This window comes from Chelonia mydas, chromosome 7 (assembly GCF_015237465.2).
Source record: "Chelonia mydas isolate rCheMyd1 chromosome 7, rCheMyd1.pri.v2, whole genome shotgun sequence".
Classification (NCBI taxonomy): Eukaryota; Metazoa; Chordata; order Testudines; family Cheloniidae; genus Chelonia; species Chelonia mydas.
The window spans coordinates 64,236,080-64,257,916 of record NC_057853.1 but is presented as its reverse complement, the minus strand read 5'-3'; the positions used below and the strand labels follow the sequence as shown (position 1 = coordinate 64,257,916).

At 40.7% G+C, this 21,837-nt stretch overlaps 1 protein-coding gene across 2 annotated transcripts in view; it reads left to right on the top strand.

Annotated features, from left to right (window-relative positions):
• The first annotated feature begins 666 nt into the window (after positions 1-666).
• Positions 667-21,837, top strand: part of POLR3A (RNA polymerase III subunit A) — a 50,929-nt gene continuing 29,758 nt past the window's right edge. The window contains exons 1-14 of one of the 2 annotated variants that reach the window (XM_007067264.4): positions 667-874; positions 2,487-2,622; positions 3,548-3,685; positions 6,299-6,470; positions 8,959-9,113; positions 10,353-10,592; positions 12,089-12,251; positions 12,497-12,633; positions 15,179-15,282; positions 15,960-16,101; positions 16,671-16,811; positions 18,505-18,574; positions 19,192-19,319; positions 21,216-21,354. In XM_007067264.4, coding sequence (XP_007067326.1) covers positions 831-874; positions 2,487-2,622; positions 3,548-3,685; positions 6,299-6,470; positions 8,959-9,113; positions 10,353-10,592; positions 12,089-12,251; positions 12,497-12,633; positions 15,179-15,282; positions 15,960-16,101; positions 16,671-16,811; positions 18,505-18,574; positions 19,192-19,319; positions 21,216-21,354 — 1,909 coding nt within the window. In that variant the 5' untranslated portion in view covers positions 667-830. The remainder of the gene's footprint in view (positions 875-2,486; positions 2,623-3,547; positions 3,686-6,298; positions 6,471-8,958; positions 9,114-10,352; positions 10,593-12,088; positions 12,252-12,496; positions 12,634-15,178; positions 15,283-15,959; positions 16,102-16,670; positions 16,812-18,504; positions 18,575-19,191; positions 19,320-21,215; positions 21,355-21,837) is intronic. The other variant, XM_037903945.2, reaches the window with a different exon arrangement.

Sequence of the window (21,837 nt, the reverse complement as noted above, 5' to 3'; positions counted from 1 at the left end):
AAGCCTGTGACCTGTCCATGACTTTTACTAAAAACGTGTGACAAAATCTTAGCTTTAACCATTACATATAATTATGTAGGCGTACCATTGGCTATTAGTGGCATTTTAAACACCATTGATGAGACCTTCTCAGAGCAACTAAGTATGTGAGTTGGGAGGGGGAGAGAGGAATTATGAGAGACTGTACTAAGCAGATATGGTAAATAAGTTATTTGGAAGGAGTGCACTGGCGGTAGGTGATGGGGGTTTTTCTGGGGTGCTTCATTTGAGCAACAATGTTGTGGGTCATTCTAGGGGCTGCACTAGAGGGAGATGCGGAGGTTATTGGGGGAAGCACTGGGGATGTTGGGCGTTATCCTGGGAGATGCACTAGAGAGGGTTTGGGGAGTTATCCTGGGGAATGCGGATACATTGGAGGGGTGTGTTGAGGATTATCTTGGAGAATGCAGTAGGGGGCCTTTGGGGATTATTCTGGGGCCTGCACTGCGAGGGGTGCTGTGGGTTTTCCTTGGGCTGCACTAGGGATTGAGGTGAGGTGAGGTGAGGGGATTGTTTGGGGGTCTACAGTAGTTGACCCCATCGGAGCCAGCCCCGAGCGGCCTGGCCGGGGCTGCCCCTTTTAGCCAGCAGGTGTCGCTGCAGGGAGCGGCCGCAGCGCTGCGACTCGCTATGTGCCGGTCCCCAGCTCCCCGCGCGGCTCTGGCGGTGGGCGGGGCGAGGACGAGGACGCTGAGCGGCCGGTGCCGTGAGTTCTGCAGTGCGGTGCGGGCGCGCGGCCCCGGCTCCCTTCTCCCCTCCGTGCGGGCAGCGCCCCGGGCCCCGCCGCCATCATGGTGAAGGAGCAGTTCAGGGAGACCGACGTGGCCAAGAAAATGTGAGTGGCGGGGGCTGTGCGGCCTTGGCGAGAGCCCCGCTGGCGGGGGCCCTTGTGCCCCTGAGGGGGAGAGTCGGTGGCGGGGGCCTGTGCCCCTGGAGGGGATGCTGGATTGGGGGGCGGTGTCCAGCCTTGGGGTTAGACCCAGGTAGGAGCGGGGCCCTGTGCCCCTGGGGCTGGGGGGGAGGCTGGATGAGAGGCTGGATGAGGGGGTTCAGCCCCAGGGACGTGGGTCAGACCCAGGGAGGGGACCCCGCTGGGATGGAAGGATTCAACCCCCCCAGCGATTCCGGGTGACGGAGGGGAGTCAGCCCACCTGCAAATACAACCTGCAAATACCTATTTATGTCTGGACGCTCTCTAAAGGTCACCTGTCTTTGTGCTCCAAGTACATTTGACAGTGCTTAAGAAATACAGCAACATTAATGCATAATTGAAACAAACCAGCCCCCACCATGGAGACCTGGTTAATCTCGTTAACTTTTGTGTTTTAAATCTGTATTTTAAAAAAAGTTGATCATATCAGGTACCTAACAGTGTTGGTACATTGGTATACCTGTCTAGTCTGACATTGAGATCAGCTTCATGAGAGTTAGAATCAGCTCTCCTGACCCTTTGGTTCTTGTTGGCCATGGTGGTTTCTAAATTATTTTATATAATGTATCTGCACTTAATCTGGTTTATATAGGTGGTCTTGTTTAGTTAGAAAAGAAACCAAACACTGGTTGACGTAACATTTCTTTTGTCACTCCTTCTGTGACAGATAATGTTAACTAATGAGAAAGGCTAAGGGTTTTATCTAAAATTGACTATAGTATCAGTTTAATGTAAAACCTCCTTCTTTGGAAGCGGAATTCAGCTGCTTTTGCAATGGAATAGATGGACTCAATCTAATCAACCTTTCCCTTTTCTAACTGTTAGAATCCCCCCCATGTTTTCTGCAAGCTAACCTTGTATGGACTTGGTAGTTCCTTTGCACTAATACTGCTGGAAAAGGCTAGTATTTAGTGTCTGCATTTGGAGTATATCCATGTGATAAACTCTATAGCAGTGGTCCCCAAAGTTTTTCTGTCCCCCCCACCAGTAATGGAATCTGTCCCCCACCCCACAGGAGCTGCAGTCCAGGGTTGGGGCTGTGGTTGGAGCAGGGCCTGGAGCTGGGGCAGTGCAGAGCCATGGCAGGATGAGTGGGAGCCAGAGCGGAGCAGGGGGCAGAACAGGGCTGAGTTGGCGCTGCTTCCCCGCCCCGTGAGAGCTGGCCTGGGCCCTATCATGACCCCCTGAATGATCTTATGGGTGCCTCACAGTTTGGGAACCACTGCTCTATATTCTGATGATCCTTAAATAACCTTTAGTTGCATCTGAAGAAGTGGGTTTTTTACTCACGAAAGCTTATGCCCAAATAAATCTGTTAGTCTTGAAGGTGCCACAGGACTTCTTGTTTTTGGTTTTTTTAAATAATTATTAGCTGTAATGCAAAAATCTAATACATAGATTCATGCTTTTTTCCCAGAGATGGAAGTATAATTTTTGCTTTGGCTTTATTGTAACTCAGATCAGCTTCTTGTGTATCTTTTTTAAAATCAAGTTTTGTAATTTTTCCCTTTGCTAGAAGCCACATCTGCTTTGGCATGAAATCTCCAGAAGAGATGCGCCAGCAAGCTCACATTCAGGTGGTTAGTAAGAACTTATACAGCCAGGACAACCACCACGCTCCACTGCAGTATGGAGTGCTGGACCATCGTATGGTAAGGATCCTATTTCCTGTTGTTGTTTTTTTTTTTTTTTAGTGGAAATATTTTTAATGCGTATGAACAATGCTGAAATGAAAACTGAATTCCACTATACAGCCACAGTACAGGTGTGCCTATGGAATGTTCGCTTAAACTACATGAGCTGAAGAGAAATAAGGTAGTTATGTGTCCTTGGCTCTTCTGCTGAAATTGCCAGTTGCAATGGTGTCTTGTGATACAAGCAGCTCTTTAATTGGAACATGACTTGTGCCATCAACCATTTCACACTGTTGGACAGATCAGGCTGACTCGCTTTTGAGGCTGGACACACATTTCTCCTCATGCTTTTCACATGACCATAAAATAGCTACCCTCGCTGGGTATGTCTGCCCTGTATCTGGGGGTGGGGGCGTGATTTGTTGCTTGTGTAGACAGCAGCATGGGTCTCAGCATGTGCTGTCACTGCAAGTATGTACTCAGAGGGATCAGGTGGGGTTGTGCAACCTGCATTGAAACCCATGCTGGTGTGTCCTCACTCTGCCGTTAGCGAGCTAACTACAGTAAAGCCAGTGTGGGTACAGCTACACAAGCTGCAAATCACATTAGCTGTAGTGTGGACATACAGTTAGTACCACGTCACTATAGTAGTCTTTCCAGGTGAATAGGGCTGAATGAGTTAACAGCACTTGCATCAGCAGGAGCAATGCAAGATGCTCTGTTTCTATGTGGACTGGGTTTTGAGTATGATGCTTTCAGTGTGTTACCAGCTCTTGCTGACTGAGAGCAAGTGTTCAGAGTTGAAATAATCTAGGTCTTTCATGCGAGTGTACAGAGTACTGTCCACAGGCATGCTGACTAATTTAAGAGCAGCTGTGGTAGCTTCTTTTGTTTCCCACAATTTGGTAATTGTTGCTATAATGTTTTTGTTTCCTTTTCAAAGGGTACCAGTGAAAAGGACCGTCCATGTGAAACCTGTGGGAAGAATCTAGCTGACTGTTTAGGGCATTATGGCTACATTGACTTGGAACTGCCGTGTTTCCATGTTGGGTACTTTAAAGCTGTCATAGGCATCTTACAGGTAAAATAATTTTCCTTAATTGCGAGAGACAGCAATTATTATACCCAGCCTAAGGAGGGGGAGAGGTCAGAAAAGCTAAAATATCACTTCATTTGGATTATCCCTCTGGGAGCCGTGAAAGAGATGGTGGTGGTTTATGCAGAACACTTTATATTTGTATTGTATGGCTTTATGTATTACATCAGGATTCTATCAAAGGGGAAGGGTTAGTAAACATAAGAATGGCCATACTGGGTCAGACCCAAGGTCCATCTAGCTCCGTATCCTGTCTTCCGACAGTGGCCAATGCCAGGTGTCCCAGAGGGAATGAACAGAACACGTAATGATCAAGTGATCAATTTTCTGTCGCCCATTCCTAACTTCTGGCAAACAGAGGCTAGGGACGCCATCCCTGCCAATCCTGGCTAATAGCCACTGATAGATAAGTTCATGGAGGATAGTTCTAGTTCCTTTTGAACCCTATTATAGTCTTGGCCTTCACAACATCCTTTGGCAAGGAGTTCCACGAACTGGCTGTGTGGTGTGTGAAGAAACCTGCTGCCTATTAATTTCATTTGATGACCCCTAGTTCTTGTCCTTATGAGAAGGAGTAAATAACCCTTCTTTATTTACTTTCTCCACACCAGTCATGATTTTATAGACCTCTATCATATTCCCCCCTTAGTCATCTCTTTTCCAAGCTGAAGAGTCCCAGTCTTATTAATCTCTCCTCATATGGTAGCCATTCCATATCCCTAATAATTTTTGTTTCCCTTTTCTGAATCTTTTCCAATTCCAGTATATGTTTTTTGAGATTGGGTGACCACATCTGCACGCAGTAATGAAGATATGGGTGCACCGTGGATTTATACAGAGGAAATATGTTATTCATGGCCATGTAAAACACATCACGGACTATGCATCTCCCCCTGTGAAATAGTCTTTTGTGTGCTTTTAGACTATACTATATAGAGTTGATGGGGGACACCAGCATTTCTCATATTGGGGTCCTGACCCAAAAGGGAGTTGCAGGGGGGTCACAAGGTTATTTTAGGGGGCTCGTGGTATTGCTTCCCTTACTTCTGCACTGCCTTCAGAGCTGGCTGGCCAGAGAGTGGCAACTTTCGGCTGGGTGTCCAGCTGTGAAGGCAGTGCCGCGCCAGCAGTAGTGTAGAAGTAAGGGTGACAATACCATACTATGCCACCCTTACTTCTGCGCTGCTGTGTTCAGAACTGGGTGGCCAGGGAGTGGTGGCTGCTGACTGAGGACCCAGCTCTGCTGTCAGCAGCAGAGACATAAGGGTGGCAGTACCATACCATGGCATCCTTATTTCTGCGCTCCTGCTGGCAGCAACTCTGCCTTCAGAGCTGGGCTCCCAACCAGCAGCCACCCATCTCTGAAAGCTTTGCTGCCGCCAGCAGCAGTGAGAAGTAAAGATGCCATGATATGGTACAGCCATGGTATAGTCCTGTTGCAGTACTGCAACCACCTCCACAATAACCTTGCCCCCCCACCCCACCCCCATAACTCCTTTTGGGTCAGGACCCCTACAATTACAACACCACGAAATTTCAGATTTAAATAGCTGAAATCATGACATTTATGATTTTTAAAATCACATGACCATGAAATTGACCAAATGGACTGTGAATTTGGTAGGGCCCTACTTTATTATCTTTCTTAATGATTCCCAACATTGTTTGCTTTTCTGACTGCCACTGCACATTGAGTGGATGTTTTCAGAGAACTATCCACAGTGACTCCAAGACTTATTTAAGTGGTAACAGCTAATTTAGACCCCATTATTTTGTATGTATAGTTGGGATTATGTTTTCCAATGTGGATTACTTTGCAATTATCAACATTGAATTTCATCTGCTATTTTGTTGCCCAGTCACCCAGTTTTGAGAGATCCTTTTGTAACTGTTTTCAGTCTGCTTTGGGCTTAACTATCTTGAGTAGTTTTGTATCATCTGCAGATTTTGCCACCTCACTGTTATATCCCATTTTCCAGATCATTTATGAATATATTGAATAGGACTGGGCTCAGTACAGACTCCTGGGGGACACCACTATTTACCTCTCTCCATTCTGAAAACTGACCATTTATTTCTACCCTTTGTTTCCTATCTTTTAACCAGTTACCAATCCATGAGAGGACCTTCCCTTGTGTCCCATGCAGCTTACTTTGCTTAAGAGCCTTTGGTGAGGGACCTTGTCAAAGGCTTTCTGAAAATCTAAGTACACTATATCCACTGGATCCCCGTTGTCCAAATGCTTGTTGACACTCTCAAAGAATTCTAGTAGATTGGTGAGGTTGATTTCCCTTTCGAAAAAACAGGTTGACTCTTCCCCAGCAAATTATTTTTGTTGTCTCTTTGCATGGACATTTAATTTCCTGCTGAACTTTTCTTAAGAAGAGCAAAGATTTGTCCTGTTGGCCAGAGTTTCCCAACTTGCTCATATTTGTTGGGCAGTGTGCTGTGTAATAATTGGGTTCCCCCACTAAGGCAGTAGTATTTCATCCATGAAACTCCATCTGTGTGAAGAACTGTGGTATCCCTCATCATACTTTGTCCCTAATGACATTTATTTTTCATTAACAAAAGAACAATCAATTGTTTATGTTTAAGATGATCTGCAAGACCTGTTGCCGTATCCTGTTGTCTTCAGAGGAGAGGAAACAGTTTTTGGATTATCTGAAGAGGCCTGGTCTGACCTACCTGCAGAAACGGGGATTGAAAAAGAAAGTCTCTGAAAAATGCAGAAAGAAAAACACCTGTCCTTATTGTGGTGCTTTCAATGGTGAGTGTGGAAATTAGCAGATGGTGGTTGGTATTTAGCATGACTTTTTTTTTTTTCACTAGTGCCCAGCCCGTGAAGAGCATCACAATATTGTGTTGTCTTTTCATCATTCAACAATCATTGATGTTTTTTCTAGATCTTAACCTATAGCTGACACATAAACATAGGCTAAAAACCAAAAACTCTCTTGAGTGTACTAGACAATTGTTCAAAGCTTTGTTACAAGGAGTGGCGTGAATGTACCTGATGATTATCTTCTTCCTGCAAATATGAGGATTGATAGGTCAAAATTGGGACTAACTGAAGACCTGTTGTTCATAATTGTGCTTAGTCATCTTTGTGAAGAGTAATATGCTGTTGACCATTTCCTGCAGTCATGAGTTAGACAAATCAGTAATACTTAGCATATAAGTGTTCCAGATGGAGTTGCGATAATTGCGGATCATACTGATATTTGATTGTTTGGTCAGTTGTTGGCCAGAAAACCTTATGTGATAGACTTTTTGATTTTTTTAGAAAAAAATGTATTGTGTTTACTCTTACTCGTTATTTTGTGTTAACATTGCTGTTCACTATTTTGTTAATATTGCTATAGTATTATAGCTTTGCAATTTTATAGTGACAATCTGGATTAGAATAGTCAGCATACATATTCTCTTTAATGTAATGTGTCCAGCAACCCTCACTATTTGCATTGCGGTAATAACTGAAGGTCTCACTTAGAGGACTGGGCTTGATAATACTAGGAACTGTACAAATGCAGAGGAAGGCAGAGATTTAATAAGAGCACTCCAATCCATGCATTTAGTTCTGTATTCTTTTTGTCATGAATGCATTCATGTTTGTGAATGTGTTACCAGTAGTGGCAGCTACAAGACATTAAAATCATGTTTTTGTGACTATCTTTTTTTTTTTAAATTTCACTTCAGATCCAGTATGGTTTTTGGAAGCTAATATTTCATGCCTGTCTAAAGTTAGAAGTTATTTACATGAATTAAAAGCTATGTCTCTAAGCCAAGCTTTCAGATGATACAAAGCTCTCTGAGGACCTGCTAAAACCAAGGCTTTTAAAAGTTGTTTTGGAAATAACTTGGGAAGGGAGGGAGCAAGGTAGTAATCAGAATGTGATTTTTATTTCTTTAAGGTCTAGTGTCTCTCAGCTTTCTAGGGTAGAAATGAATACCCTGTGCTATTGGAAAAACAAAATATTTGCTTTCCAGCAGTATAAAGCATTCAGTTTCAGCCATAGCAGTTTATGCAATGTCAGACTTAATGTTATTACTTGTCCTTCATTTTAGCAATATTTAAGTCCCACACCTTGTGCAAGTAAAAATCAGTCCCTGAAATTGTACTTAAACTCTAGAGCGTCTATTTTCCCACCTCTAAAAAGAAGGTAATATTTGCCTCAAGGGTGTTGTAAGGAATGTTTTTACAACATTTCAAAAACATCAGGCCATATTCTGGTTTCAGGTGTGTATATGTGGGGTTTCCTATATAAGTCAATATGTAGAGTCCGTTACAGTTTTTGAAGCTAGATATGGCCCTAAAAAAACCCTCAAAAACTTGAGGTAATCTTTTAAATTCCTTTGTGTTGTGTATTCTGTCATCCAGAGACACAATACATTGCTACTCATCTTGCAGAATCACCTATTTCCTTTAACACATACACAGTAGCAGGTTCTGAAAAGATGAAATGGTCATCAAATGAGCATCTCAATCTGCTGGATATGCAAAAACATTTTAAAAAGAAAAGAAAAACTATATCTGCATTGTGAAGGTTTGGAGAGGTTAATTGAAGTGTTGGGGAAATAGGTTAATATGATGTCTTTTCCCTTGTGGGGTCAAATGCTCACATGAGTCAGAAGTAGAAATTGGCTTTTGGGGGGATTTCTTGTTCTTTGAACTTATTCCAACTAATGTAGCATCTAACTGAGTTGGTAGTTATTTTTGGTATTTTTCTGTTTTGTTTTCTAAATCAGTTTATCCACATTTTCAATGAGCGCGGTAGAACACAATTTGAGAGGACTAGCTGGTTCAAGGACAAATAATGGTTATAATGTCCTGCACAGTTAGGTCACTGGCTAAAATCCACTCTGGGTTAGTAATGATCAAAAGTTACTATCTGAATGACTTATGAGTGAAATGAGTTGGTGCACTCTGGTCCAGTTCCTAGTGCAAGAGCATCTACATTGCGAAAATCCTGTACCACTGTTGAGAAGAGGTTGAATGGACACGTAGAGTGAGCCACCCTCTCATCCTTAGAAGTAGTCCAGGTCACAGCTGAGGTGCACTGAACAGGCAACGTGGGCAAACTTTCATTGCTGTGGCTGCTGCTCCTCCTGTTTTGTGAATAGAGGCATCTGGTATCTAAAGGTGACCAGAGCCAGCACCTTTCCCTAATACTACATTCACGAAAAAGTATTTTTTAAAAATTTAGAAGAATAGCTCAAGAGTTGAGGTTTATTTAACAAAATTTGTCATCTTGTAGGTACTGTAAAGAAGTGTGGCTTATTGAAGATAATCCATGAGAAGTACAAGACCAATAAGAAAGTGGTGGATCCAATAGTATCAAGTTTTCTTCAGTCCTTTGAAACTGCCATAGAACATAACAAAGAAGTAGAATCCTTGCTGGGGAGAGCTCAGGTGAATTAGTGTGTCTACCAGTGCTTGTTTTGCCAGTGCTTGAATTTTCTGCTAATTTTGATGCATAAATTCCTGAATGATGAGCTGAAGTATTTAGTATAGGGATAAAGGATGGGTGCTGGTCCAGCCTTTGAATATGTGGAGAGGAGAATTTGAAGAACAATTATCATACTACCTGGCTGAGGGAGATGTTAATGGTTTCTGCAAAGAGCAGCATCTTTACTCTAACCAGTCAAGTAATTGTGGCACACAGTTTTCTGCATGCAAAGGATAGGGATACCCCTGGTATAGGATCAGTGGTGGTCAGTGAAGAAAGTTTAGTGGTGAAATCATGGTGACAGGAAGCAGAGAAGAAATTTAGGCTACTGGAGGCTATCTCTGGGGACAGTTACCTTCAGTCACTGTCTTGAATATTTGTAATACTCATAAACCCCACCTATGATTGGAAGAGCTGAGAACTGGACAGGAAGGAGTGACCAAAGTATAGTACAAGAATATATATAGTTTTCGTGGTTTTGCTGAGCTTTGCAGTTTTGTATGGAGATTTTTCCTTGGATTTTAACAGATCAGTCAGTTCTTAGTATAGATGTTTGGAAAATGCAATAGAAAACATTGTGATGCAGATTTTGTGTCTCTCTTCAATTGCGTTAGATCAGCTTTATAAAGACAGGCACTTCTTGCAAACTTTGAGTTTATTGATGAATCGTGAAATGTCAGCAATATATTCGTCATTCAGGGAAAAAAGGTTAAATTTTAAAACAACTTGCTAAACCTAATGAAATTATGTAGGATATAATGCTGTAATCTATGTGAGCTCTTGTAAATGAAATTGGTGGTAATTATACCTTACTGCAAGCACGTTATAAGCTGTTTATATTGCTTTAGCAAGTAATTATGAAATATCCATATTGCTATAAAAAACAGACTACTGTAACAGCTAATCTAAAGAGAAATCTAAACTGAAAATAGTGTAAGAGGAGAAGCTTGGGGGAAAGCATCAACGAGCCAGAGTTTACTGGGACTGCAATTCTAAATAAATAAACCAAAAGACACATTTGTTTTTGTTTGCCTTAAGAATAACTTCCTCTACATATGCTTTTTTGTTTTAAATCCGACTTTTTACTTGAACAATTGGCAGAGAAGGGTGGCAAATGAAGTAAACAGTATTAAGATGTAGCCAAAAATGAGCTGTTATGCCCTTGAAGGTTGCAGTATGACTTTCTTCATTTAATTTTTTAGGAGAACTTGACTCCTTTAATGGTGTTGAACCTCTTTAAAAGGATCCCAGCGGAAGATATACCTCTGCTTCTGATGAATCCAGAAGCAGGAAAGCCTTCAGACTTGATCCTGACACGACTCCTGGTACCTCCATTGTGCATCAGACCCTCTGTTGTGAGCGACTTGAAGTCTGGCACCAACGAAGATGACTTGACGATGAAGCTTACAGAGATAATTTTCCTCAATGATGTAATCAAAAAGGTGAGCGAGCCTGCCTGCCTGCAACTGCTGCTCTATTTAAAAATAAATAAATAAAAGGCTGGATTAAACTTGGGGGGTAATTGGTTTTACTTGTTGCTGCGAGGCCTGATGTTGCATTCAGCTGCAATATTTGGCCTTACGTGAAATGGCATAGGAATGGTGGACTCGGATTGAGCTCTCTATTTGGCTCTTGGTGTTACACCAGTGTGTTAGCGACCTGCTAAACGTGGACTGGACTAATTGCTTTTCCTGAAGTATTTCTCAATTTCAGTTCATATTTTGCTACAGTTAGCATGTTTTGGGATGACTGTTGCACTTGATGGAAGCACAAGAACATAATAGTTCATAGGCCCAGAAATTCACACACCCCTCTTTACCCATCTGGTTTCTTATTTTATCTCTCTGTCTGTCTCTGCCAAGAGGCCCTTCCAACTCTTCCATGTAGTCTTAAAAGCCTACCCAAAATGAGCAGCTTATTGGGCTTGTCTGCATGTAGAGTTTCACCAATTTTATTTTTTTTTAAACCGCTGCAAAAGATTGTGTGCGCACATTCTTTTTTGGGTTAAACCAGATTTACTTGGGTTTAGCTTAAATTGATTAGGAACAGGTTTAAGTTAAATGGGAAGAAGTGATTTAACCGAATGCAACTATATCTGTTAAGAAAACTGCATAGATAAAGGGAGTTAGCACCCATTGAAATCAATGGGGCACTTCCCAGCTCAGAGCTATTTCAGCTCTCTGCAAACTCAGACACTAGTTACATTCAGGTCATGCTTTCAAGGTTGTATTTGCAACAGTAACCACTAGAAACTTTTTTTAAACGAAAACTGAAACTGAAGAACAATTGAGAAGGCTTGTTCGCCACCCCGAAAGCTAGTCCTTTGTGTCTCCTATTTTTCTTCCACATTGGGAAATGCTGCTCTAGGTCGTGTGTGCTGTCTCCTGGGAAGCGGAGAAACTAGCATTGGGTTATAACCTGCTTCTCTGCAAGATGTTGTGCAACAGAACTATATCCTCAGCTTGGCTTAACCTGTTCCGTTTTAGTTCCTGCCACAGAGATGCAGGAGTGAAACCTTGAGTGATGGTCTTTGTCCAGGAGAAGGCTAAACACAATGGAATTTTGTATGCCACCACTCTGATAAATTAATCATGTTTAATGAATCATAATGTGTCTCCACAGCATGATCATTGTATTATACATTCAGGTATTAAAATGGTCAGATAATCAAACAAGCACAAATCCTGTAGTTTGTCATTAATCAGAAGCTGATCTTGCCAAAAGGAAAATGTGTTTTGCTAGGTTCTGCTCAGTTACATCCATGCAGCATTCATGCATGAACAGAATGTGCCCCCCTTATGGCTGTTACTTATGGTGAAGGTGCCAATCTCTTGTTGCTTTGCGATTTAGTGTGGTGCACAGCTTTCTGAAAAAATTGCTCCGTGCCAATTTTGTGTCACTGCATTTGTTTTCTGAAATCGGTAATTGTCTTGTTTAGCATAGGATATCGGGAGCCAAAACACAGATGATTATGGAAGACTGGGACTTCCTACAGCTACAGTGTGCCCTCTACATTAACAGTGAGCTCTCTGGAATTCCTCTTAACATGGCACCCAAGAAATGGACCAGAGGTTTTGTTCAAAGACTCAAAGGGAAGCAGGGTATGTCTAAACTCTTCCTTTTCCACCTCCCCAAAGTGTTTTTTTTTTTTTCTTCATTTGTTTGGCTTTTTTAGACATGTTTGCCATTGCATAGTGACCAGATCAGTGTTTGTAGATCAAGCTAGTAAGGCTTTCCCTGTATGATGTGCCTACTATGCTATATTAACACTTTACCATTTTCTGAAGTACCATTTTGTATAATGGTATCCTTTTCCCAAATAGTTTTAACTTGCTTTATTTGTTAGGTCGGTTTAGAGGCAATCTGTCTGGAAAGCGAGTGGACTTCTCGGGCAGAACAGTCATTTCACCTGATCCCAACTTACGAATAGACGAAGTGGCTGTGCCTGTTCATGTTGCCAAAATATTAACATTCCCTGAAAAAGTAAGTAGTGTAAGACTGAAATTCTTTTCATGCATTTTTCACCTGCATTGTGGTGTTCAAATCACTGGAGAAAAAGGGCGTCAATGGTGTGTGTGTGTGCGCGTGGGCGTACGTATGTATGTACGTACAAGGGAAGAATGGCATGCAGCTTGAGGTGCTCAGTGCCCTCAGTCAGCACCAGAAGGTCATAGTAGCATAGGTTCATTGTCCATTGTAAAGCTGACTTGTTTCACAGAGCAAGACAATAGGAATGCTTGATGTAGACTGTGAGGAGGGAGGCCTGAAGGGACAATCATGAAAAACAGTTAGTTTTGCCCAACCCATTTTAAATAACATAAATTTCATATATGTTACTGTGTGTCGCAGTGAAAACTGGATTTATAATGTATTTCTAAAAAATCACGCCTTTCACATCTTACTCTTTCTGTGATCCTGTCTGTACTTTCTTTTCTCATTGCTCTGGTTCCTTGTGTACCACAAAATAGACCAGTTGTGTAATGAGGTTGAGTCAGCTTTGCTAAAGAAATCTTCACATTTCTTCTTCAAAATTCTAATTTTATTACTTTACTTTTGTGTTTAACATAGACTTCTGCGTTTTAACTAGGGCTGTGTTGATTAATCGCAGTTAACTCACGCTATTAATTCAAAAGAATTAATCTCAATTTAAAAAATTAATCACGATTAATCGCACTGTTAAACAATAGAATACCAATTGAAATGTATTAAATATTTTGGATGGTTTTCCTACATTTTCAAATATATTGATTTCTATTACAACACAGAATACAAAGTGTACGGGGCTCACTTTATATTTTTATTACAAATATTTTCACTATAAAAATGATAAACAAGAAATACTATTTTTCAGTTCACCTCATACAAGTATTGTAGTGCAATCTCTTTATTGTAAAAGTGTAACTTACAAATGTAAATTCTTTTTGTTACATAACTGTTCTCAAAAACAAAACAATATCTAACTTTAGAGCCTACAAGTCCACTCAGTCCTCCTTTTTATTCTGCCAATCGCTAAAACAAACAAGTTTGTTCACATTTATGGGAGATACTGTTGCCTGCTTCTTATTTACAGTGTCTCTTGAAAGTGAGAATAAGTGTTCACATGGCACTTTTGTAGCTGGCATTGCAAGGTATTTACATGCCAGATAGGCTAAACACTCGTATGCCCCTTCATACTTCGGCCACCATTCCAGAGGACATGCTTCCATGCTGATGACGCTCCTTAAAAAAAATAGTGCGTTAATTAAATTTGTGACTGAATTCTCCCTTGGGGGAGAATTGTGTCTCTTGTTCTGTTTTACCCACATTCTGCCATATATTTCATGTTATAGCAGTTTCGGAGGATGACCCAGCACATGTTCGTTTTAAGAACACTTTCACTATAAAAACTTTTCTTTCACAAAAGATTTGACAAAACACAAAGAAGGTACCAATGTGACATTTCTAAAAATAGCTACAGCGCTCGACCCAAGGTTTAAGAATCTGAAGTGCTGTCCCAAAATCTGAGAAGGACAAGGGGTGGAGCATGCTTTCAGAAGTCTTAAAAGAGCAACACTCAGATGTGGAAACTACAGAACCCAAACCACCAAAAAAGAAAATCAGCCTTCTGCTGGTGGCATCTGACTCAGATGATGAAAATGAACATGCGTCAGTCTGCTCTGCTTTGGATCATTATTGAGCAGAACCGATCATCAGCGTGGACGCCTGTCCTCTGGAATGGTGGTTGAAACATGAAGGGACATATGAATCTTTAGTGCATCTGGCACATAAATATCTTGCGATGCTGGGTACAAGGTGACAGGCGAACGCCTGTTCTCTCTTTCAGGTGACATTGTAAACAAGAAGCGGGCAGCATTATCTCCTGCAAATGTAAACAAATTTGTTTACATGATTGGCAGAATAAGAAGTAGGACTGAGTGGACTTGTAGGCTTTAAAATTTTACATTTATTTTTGAATGCGGTTATTTTTTTGTACATAATTTTACATTTGTAAGTTCAATGTTCATGATAGAGATTGCACTACAGTGCTTCTATTAGGTGAATTGAAAAATACTTTTTTTTCACAGTCCAAATATTTGTAATAAAAAAAAATAAAGTGAGCACTGTACACTTCGTATCCTTTGTTGTAATTGAAATCAATATATTTGAAAATGTAGAAAACATCCAAAAAAATTAAATGGTATTCTGTTGCTGTTTAACAGCGCGATTAATCGTGGTTAATTTTTTTAATCGCTTGACAGCCCTAATTTTATCATGGGGGATCCCAGTATTTTTAGAGAGCTTCTCAAGCTTCCCTCTATATGTGAATTTGGCCAGCAAGCTATTCATTCCAGTTCTGTCAACAGTCTTACCTCCATAAGGTCAAGATTGGCTTGTATTTTTTTTCTCTTCCCCTTCCTCCAGCAGCTTAAAATAAGAGGGGATAACCACCATTGAAATTGAGCCTGAAAATCCCAAAGCACAAACCCAAGGAATAGCAAGTGGTGTTAAAATGTCTCGCTTTTTTCTAACTGATACAGTCATGTTGCAGGTGAATAAAGCTAACCTAAATTTTATGAGGAAACTTGTACGGAATGGTCCCGAAGTTCACCCTGGAGCCAATTTCATTCAACAGAGGCACACACAAATGAAAAGGTACTTATCTGTAAAGGTTCACTTTCCACCTACCACCACTACCTGGTCTTATTGCTGAAGTGAAATCCAGCAGATTATTCATCATAGGGACTCCTCTGGGGTTTTTTGTTTTATGTAATCTTCAATAAAGGATAAAAACAATATTCCATGATCTAAAGGTAGCTTGTGCAAGCAAACATGAACATAGATAAATCCTTCTGTTAGAACATTTTGGTAGGCATGGATGCAATGTCACTGCTAGTAAGCTACAGTTGGATTGCTACATGTGGCTGACATATCCATATTTCCTGATAACTTAAAACTAATTCACATTTTTCTTTAAGAACCTTGATTTTCACGAATATGCGGTGTTTGCTGACTGCTCTACATTTGCTGTGGAGAATGATGTAGCTATTTGCTAATTGTTTGGTTAACATAACTCTATCTTTTGATATTAAACTGACCTCAGTCCTTATCTAAAACTTTTGTGAAAAACATTGTCCCTCAGTTCCACTCAGTGACAGAGACACTCTGTTAATATTTAATAAATTTGCAGAATGCATGTCTGGTTCAAAGTGGCTGTCACTGGAGGCTCTTTAAGAAATCAGAGTACAAATAAGAGGATGCTCTTTAGTTGTCTATTTTTCTGTTTTTATTTTCCATGAGATTTTGACTCTATTGACGTGTTTTATTTCAAGGTTTTTGAAATATGGAAACCGTGAGAAGATGGCTCAGGAGCTCAAGTATGGTGACATTGTAGAGAGGCATCTCATAGATGGAGATATAGTTCTGTTCAACCGACAGCCCTCTCTGCACAAGCTGAGCATCATGGCTCACATAGTGAGTATACACATAGCCTAGCATCTGGCTATCATGCAACTTTAACCTTTAGTTTTGTTTGTTAATCTCTCACTCACTGTGTTGATTTTTTTTTGCGTCTTAAAACAACACTACATGAAAATGATCCAAACAAAATAGTTTTACGCTTGTGCGTAGGAATCAAAGTGGAAACTGAGCAGTCTTTTGTTCAAATTCCACCTATTTTACATTTGTGCATGTATATATGCATATCGATAGATGTAAAAATAAAAAAAATTGCAGTGTTAGTCAGAACCCTGATACCTAAGAATATGCTGCATCTTGTACTGTGCAAGTAATGTTGCAAGGTTAAGGTGTTAGTAAATAAATTCACTCAACTTTGGTTGAGTGACTTGGTGAGCCTCCACCAGTTTCTGTGTAAATTAAAACAAGTAATTTAGATGTAGCGTCTCAAGTGTCTTTTTATTTTTTAAAAATGTAAAAGCACAGTTTGCAAGGAAACCACTCTCAAAACTTGTAGATTCTGGAACCTCGTAAATTCGATGTGATTCTTTATGTCTGCGGCATCACTTCTTATCTCTTTTTTGCAGGCGAGAGTAAAGCCCCACAGGACCTTCAGGTTTAATGAATGTGTCTGTACACCATACAATGCTGATTTTGATGGAGATGAAATGAACCTTCATCTTCCTCAAACAGAGGAGGCCAAAGCAGAAGCACTGGTTCTCATGGGGGTAAATGGAGTATCTTACTGTCTGGCTTGTGGTAATGTGATATTGCATTTCTGTATGAGCAGCACCCTGTATTTTTCAGTTGCTGGTGAGATCTGCATCCTTCAGATAGGCCGCTTGACTGTTTCAAGAGACCAATGCTAAATTCTGCATCCAACTGAATGTTTGGTGCTAGTGTTATGGCATGTTCAGAAAACAAGGTTTTGTTTTGTTTTTAACAGAATTAGAGGCATCACAGTGATACCTACTTAATATTCTCTGAAAATGTGGTTTGTTCTGGGTGCATGTCTTCCTGTAGTGACATGCTGTAGAAATGAGGGGCTTTTGCTGTAGTACGTAGGGCATTTTACCTTATGCCACCACACATAATCTCCCCTCCCAACTGATAACGCAACAGAGGGACAGTGAGTTCCCTTTTCAAAAGTAAGTTGGGACTTCACACCCGTAGTGTAGACATGGCCTACAGCACCATAGCTTTGCTGCTGTAACCCCCAGTGTAGATGCAGACTATAGCAGTGTGGGAGGGTTTTCAGTCACTCGGAACTCCATATCTCTGAGTGACTGTAGCTAGGTTGATGGATGTATTCTTCCATCTACTTATCTGTGTCTACACTGGGGATTAGCTTGGCATAGCTGTGGTGCTCAGGTGTGGATTTTTCACCCCAAGGGCTGTTGGTATCTCCACCAAATTTTGAGTGTAGACCAGACCTCAGGAGCTGATTGAGTTTTATGTAAAGCAGTGGTAAGTGCATCTGATAAGACCATACTGGGAAGATTCACGCTGTACCCTGATACTGGCTCCAGATATATGGGAGACCACTGGCATCCACTTCACCTCCAGGCTAGCAGTTACTCATACTAGGGGATTGAAGGTATAGGTGTCCAATATCTCCAGGCTGCCAAGACTACAGTCAGACAGGACCCAGATCAGATTTAAGAAGTGAGGAAGTAACCAATGTAAACACTTGATGAAAGTAAGATCAATGGCTGGTCACCAAACTCACAACTTCACAAGAGCCACCAGCAATCCTATCCCTTGTACTTGTAACATGACTAACAACTTGACCAATCAATTCAACTACTACGTCAGTAGAAACTCCTCCTCCCCCTCTGACCAAAGATGTATTACAGTTAGACTCAACAGTTTTGCTAAACAGCCTTGTGATATAGGTTTGTTATTAATGTCACTCTCTCTCTGAGGTTTTACTTGTGTATTTTGGAATCTGCCTTTCCAGCATCTGTTGGTTTTCCCCCTGTCCCACAAATGATTGGAAATAATCTCCCAAACGTGCCAGGTTTGGTTGCCATTTTTCTTTTACGAGTAAAACTTGTTTGTATATATGCCATCCCTCGGGTTCCCCAGATCTGGTGGCTGGTGCTGAACACACAGCTTGCAAGGGAGTACGTATCTCCCCACGTCTTTTCCTTACCTAATCCATAGCTTAGATGTGTAGGTGTATTAGCTATAGGGATAGGATAGGGTCTAGAACTAGGGTTTCCTCCAGTTTACAGGATTTGTCCTACATACGAGAGTAAATCCTAACATGTAAACTATGGGATTGGGCCCTTAATGTCTGTGTTACAAGCTCAGTCTTAAAAGATTTGTTCTTTCAATTGTATTGCAATAGTAAGGTATGTTAATCTTCTCTACAGAATATTTCAAGTAATATTCATTTTTCATTCGTACGTTTTACAGACCAAAGCGAACTTGGTAACACCAAGAAATGGAGAGCCTTTAATTGCTGCTATTCAAGATTTTCTTACAGGTCTGTATGTAAAGCTCATTTTAGAGATGTGTGTGTGTGACTTAAAAATTGTTTCTTTTTTTTAAAATCGATAATATCCCATGTTAATCTATAAATGAACTTTGTGTTTTGTTTTTCTTTTGCTCTGTTGCAATACGTATCAAAATGGATTCCCTGAATATGAAGCAATTAAATTGATGCTACACAGTGCTTTTCAGTTATGATTTGGCCTACAGGGGTTACTTGTAATAATAGTAGGATTAAAAAAATATTATCTTTAAATTGATGGTGTCATTTGTGGCTGCAAGGTTATTTAATGTTATAGGAAACGTTCAGTGGGTATATCAGTGGCCAGAGACTTCATAAGGAAGAGGATGTTTGATAGCAATTCTCAGATGGTCTTTTAGACTTTAAATCTAATAGGAGAAAAAATAATTTTTCTCCTTTTATAAATTGCTGGTACAGGCCTTCATTTAAAAATCGTAAGTGCAGGGAAAGAACTTAAAGCTAATATTACATCTGCATTGCTGTCATCTTTATCAAGTGGATAGCATGTTTTCAGAGTAATACTTAACATGCAATCATTTTTAAATTTTACTTCAGGTTTACTGTCAAGTTAACCTTTTTTCACATTCCAGGTGCCTATCTTCTCACACTGAAAGACACCTTTTTTGACCGAGCCAAGGCCTGTCAAATTATTGCTTCTATCCTGGTTGGCAAGGATGAGAAGATTAAAGTTCGCCTTCCACCCCCAGCAATCCTAAAGGTGTGTGGTCCTATTTAGGTTTTTTTAACTGTTGTAAAGATTTTTGGCCATGATTTCTCTTGGATGTCATGCATACTTGACCCATTCTCATAGCCACCAAAAGACAGAATTTTAGCGACATTTGTTCTTAGAGTGGTTACTTGTGCTGTAAACCTATTATGCATGGGGATGGAGACAGAAGCCGGGCTTGATGCTGATGGTGCTTTAACTTCCCAATGGATCAGACAGCAGTGCTGTGTGAGGGTCATAAGTCAGGGCCATGGGGAGAGAAAAGTGGTGGAATCTAGGGAGGGTAACTAGAGCACTGCAGATGACCTGTCATAGCGCAGTGTGCAGTCCATCTGCCCCAAACCATCAGTGCTTTGGCTCTCCACTACGCTGAGTCAGCTATGCATATTGGCATGTTGAAGGTTCCTTATGGTCCTGCTGCCTCCACATATCTACTGTGGTTTGGAAGAGGCGAACCCTAATCTGATATACCTGAGCAAGCTTCTTAAACCAGGAATATAGATGCTGGTGAAGTTCTCCACAGATATGAGGGGTTGGAATGCAGGTGATAGTCGCCTCAGAGCCTGTACTTTCCAATATACACTGACCCCAGTCCTGATGGGATTTGACGCCGGAGTTGGTGGGGGCGGCATATTGGTGCATCAGAACTTGAATGGGTCATCTCGTACTGATGCTTTAGTTGCTGCCACCTCCGTGCATTGAGGAGTCCTGTGGGTTCAACACAGATGGTTTAATGAAAAGGAACTTTATCCTCAACTTTCCCATTCAATCTCCTGCCTCCCTCTCACATTTCTACTGACTTGTCCTCAGCTCCTACACCACAATACACAGAAGTACCATGGGGAGTCTAGAGCATTTAAGATAGAGAAAATGTCCTAGGGATCATGGGGGATTATTGAGGGTAGTGGAGCTTGAGCTTGGGGAGCAGGATCTGGGATGGAAGAAGTGGAGCAGGGAAGAGCTCTGCTCCATAGCTGCCTATAGTCCTATTTCATATTCTGCTACACAATCTTCATTCTGATGACATAATTTAAATTTATAACATGGTGTTTATACATAACCAGTGTACATGTGTCCGGAGAAAATAGTCGTGCACTTTTTATTGTGATGTAGAGGAATTTGATGTATGCATTGTGGTTATCTGCTGAATCAAATATTAAGTAAATGACTTGCAAATGAACATGTATGCTGATACCTAGAGTGATCTTAAAACTGATAAATATCCATGTGCTGGAGAGTGTGATTATTAATGTGTTCAGAGGATAGTGGAATTGGAGCATCAAAGGATAATAGTCATCTAAAGCAAAGGCCAAAGCATTTATGGGCAGTCAACCTTTACCTCACCTCAAAACTTTCCTTTGTAACAAGACACTGAGTCTATGACAATAACAGTGTTCATTTTGCCAAATGACAGTAGGTTTAGTTGTTTGTGTCAACTGCTTATATTGGCTAGCTGTGTTTTTCATGTGGCTGAAGTACACAATAATGTGATCTCTAAGCCAAATGCACACTTATTTACAAAAGCACTGTATATTGAACAAGAGAAACTAGATTCATAGCACTGTAAATGTGGGGAATGAAGTGGAGATAGCAGTCATCTACATTTTAACTTTTTTACTTTTATTTCAACCAGTGTCTGAGAAAAGTAGCAGAGTGGAGGGACATCTGCCCTCTATCCTTCATCCAAAAAAATGGAAGTTCCGATTCCTCGGGTAATGGGGTTTCTGGTCTCACTTAAGTGAATAATGGCAGCCATCTCAGCAAGCTGACTGTCACAAGATATTAACCACAGTTTTAGAGCAGCATATTGAAGTTGGCTGTTTTGGTACTATAACCCTATCGAAAACATTCTGACTGTTTCTGATTCTTTCCCTTTGTTGCCTTCAGCCTGTAACCCTGTGGACAGGAAAGCAGGTCTTCAGCATCATTCTCAAACCTAGCGATGACTGTGCTGTGAAAGCCAATCTCCGAACCAAAGGAAAACAATACTGTGGCAGAGGAGAGGATCTGTGTGTCAATGATTCTTGTGAGTGACCTTGCCTGCTCAACTGCTCCTCAATTATGAATTCATAACAAATCTGCACCAGTGACTACGTTTCTATTCCTAGTCGTAATTGAGTTCACAGCAGGGAAATGTGACTGAAAAAAATGCTGTTAAATGCTTTTTTCATTGTTAAACATGAAAATGCGAGTAAAAAATTCAAGAATGTGATGAATATTTGATTCGCATACAAAATAGGCAATTTCTCAAAAACTGATGTTTGCTCAGACATAAACATGACAGAAAAATCATGATTTTTATTAGTAAAACATTTATATAACACTTAACTTGTCATGATACCTTACAGAGATTTTAAAAAAACAGTCTCTGCCCCAAAAAACTTAGCATTTTAAACTTGACAAATGCAGAACTTGAAGCTAGACAAAGGAAGGTGATGGTGCAAAAACAGAGTTGCTATACAGGGAGCATATTACACATTCTCTGATATTTTTAAAATTGGGATCAAGG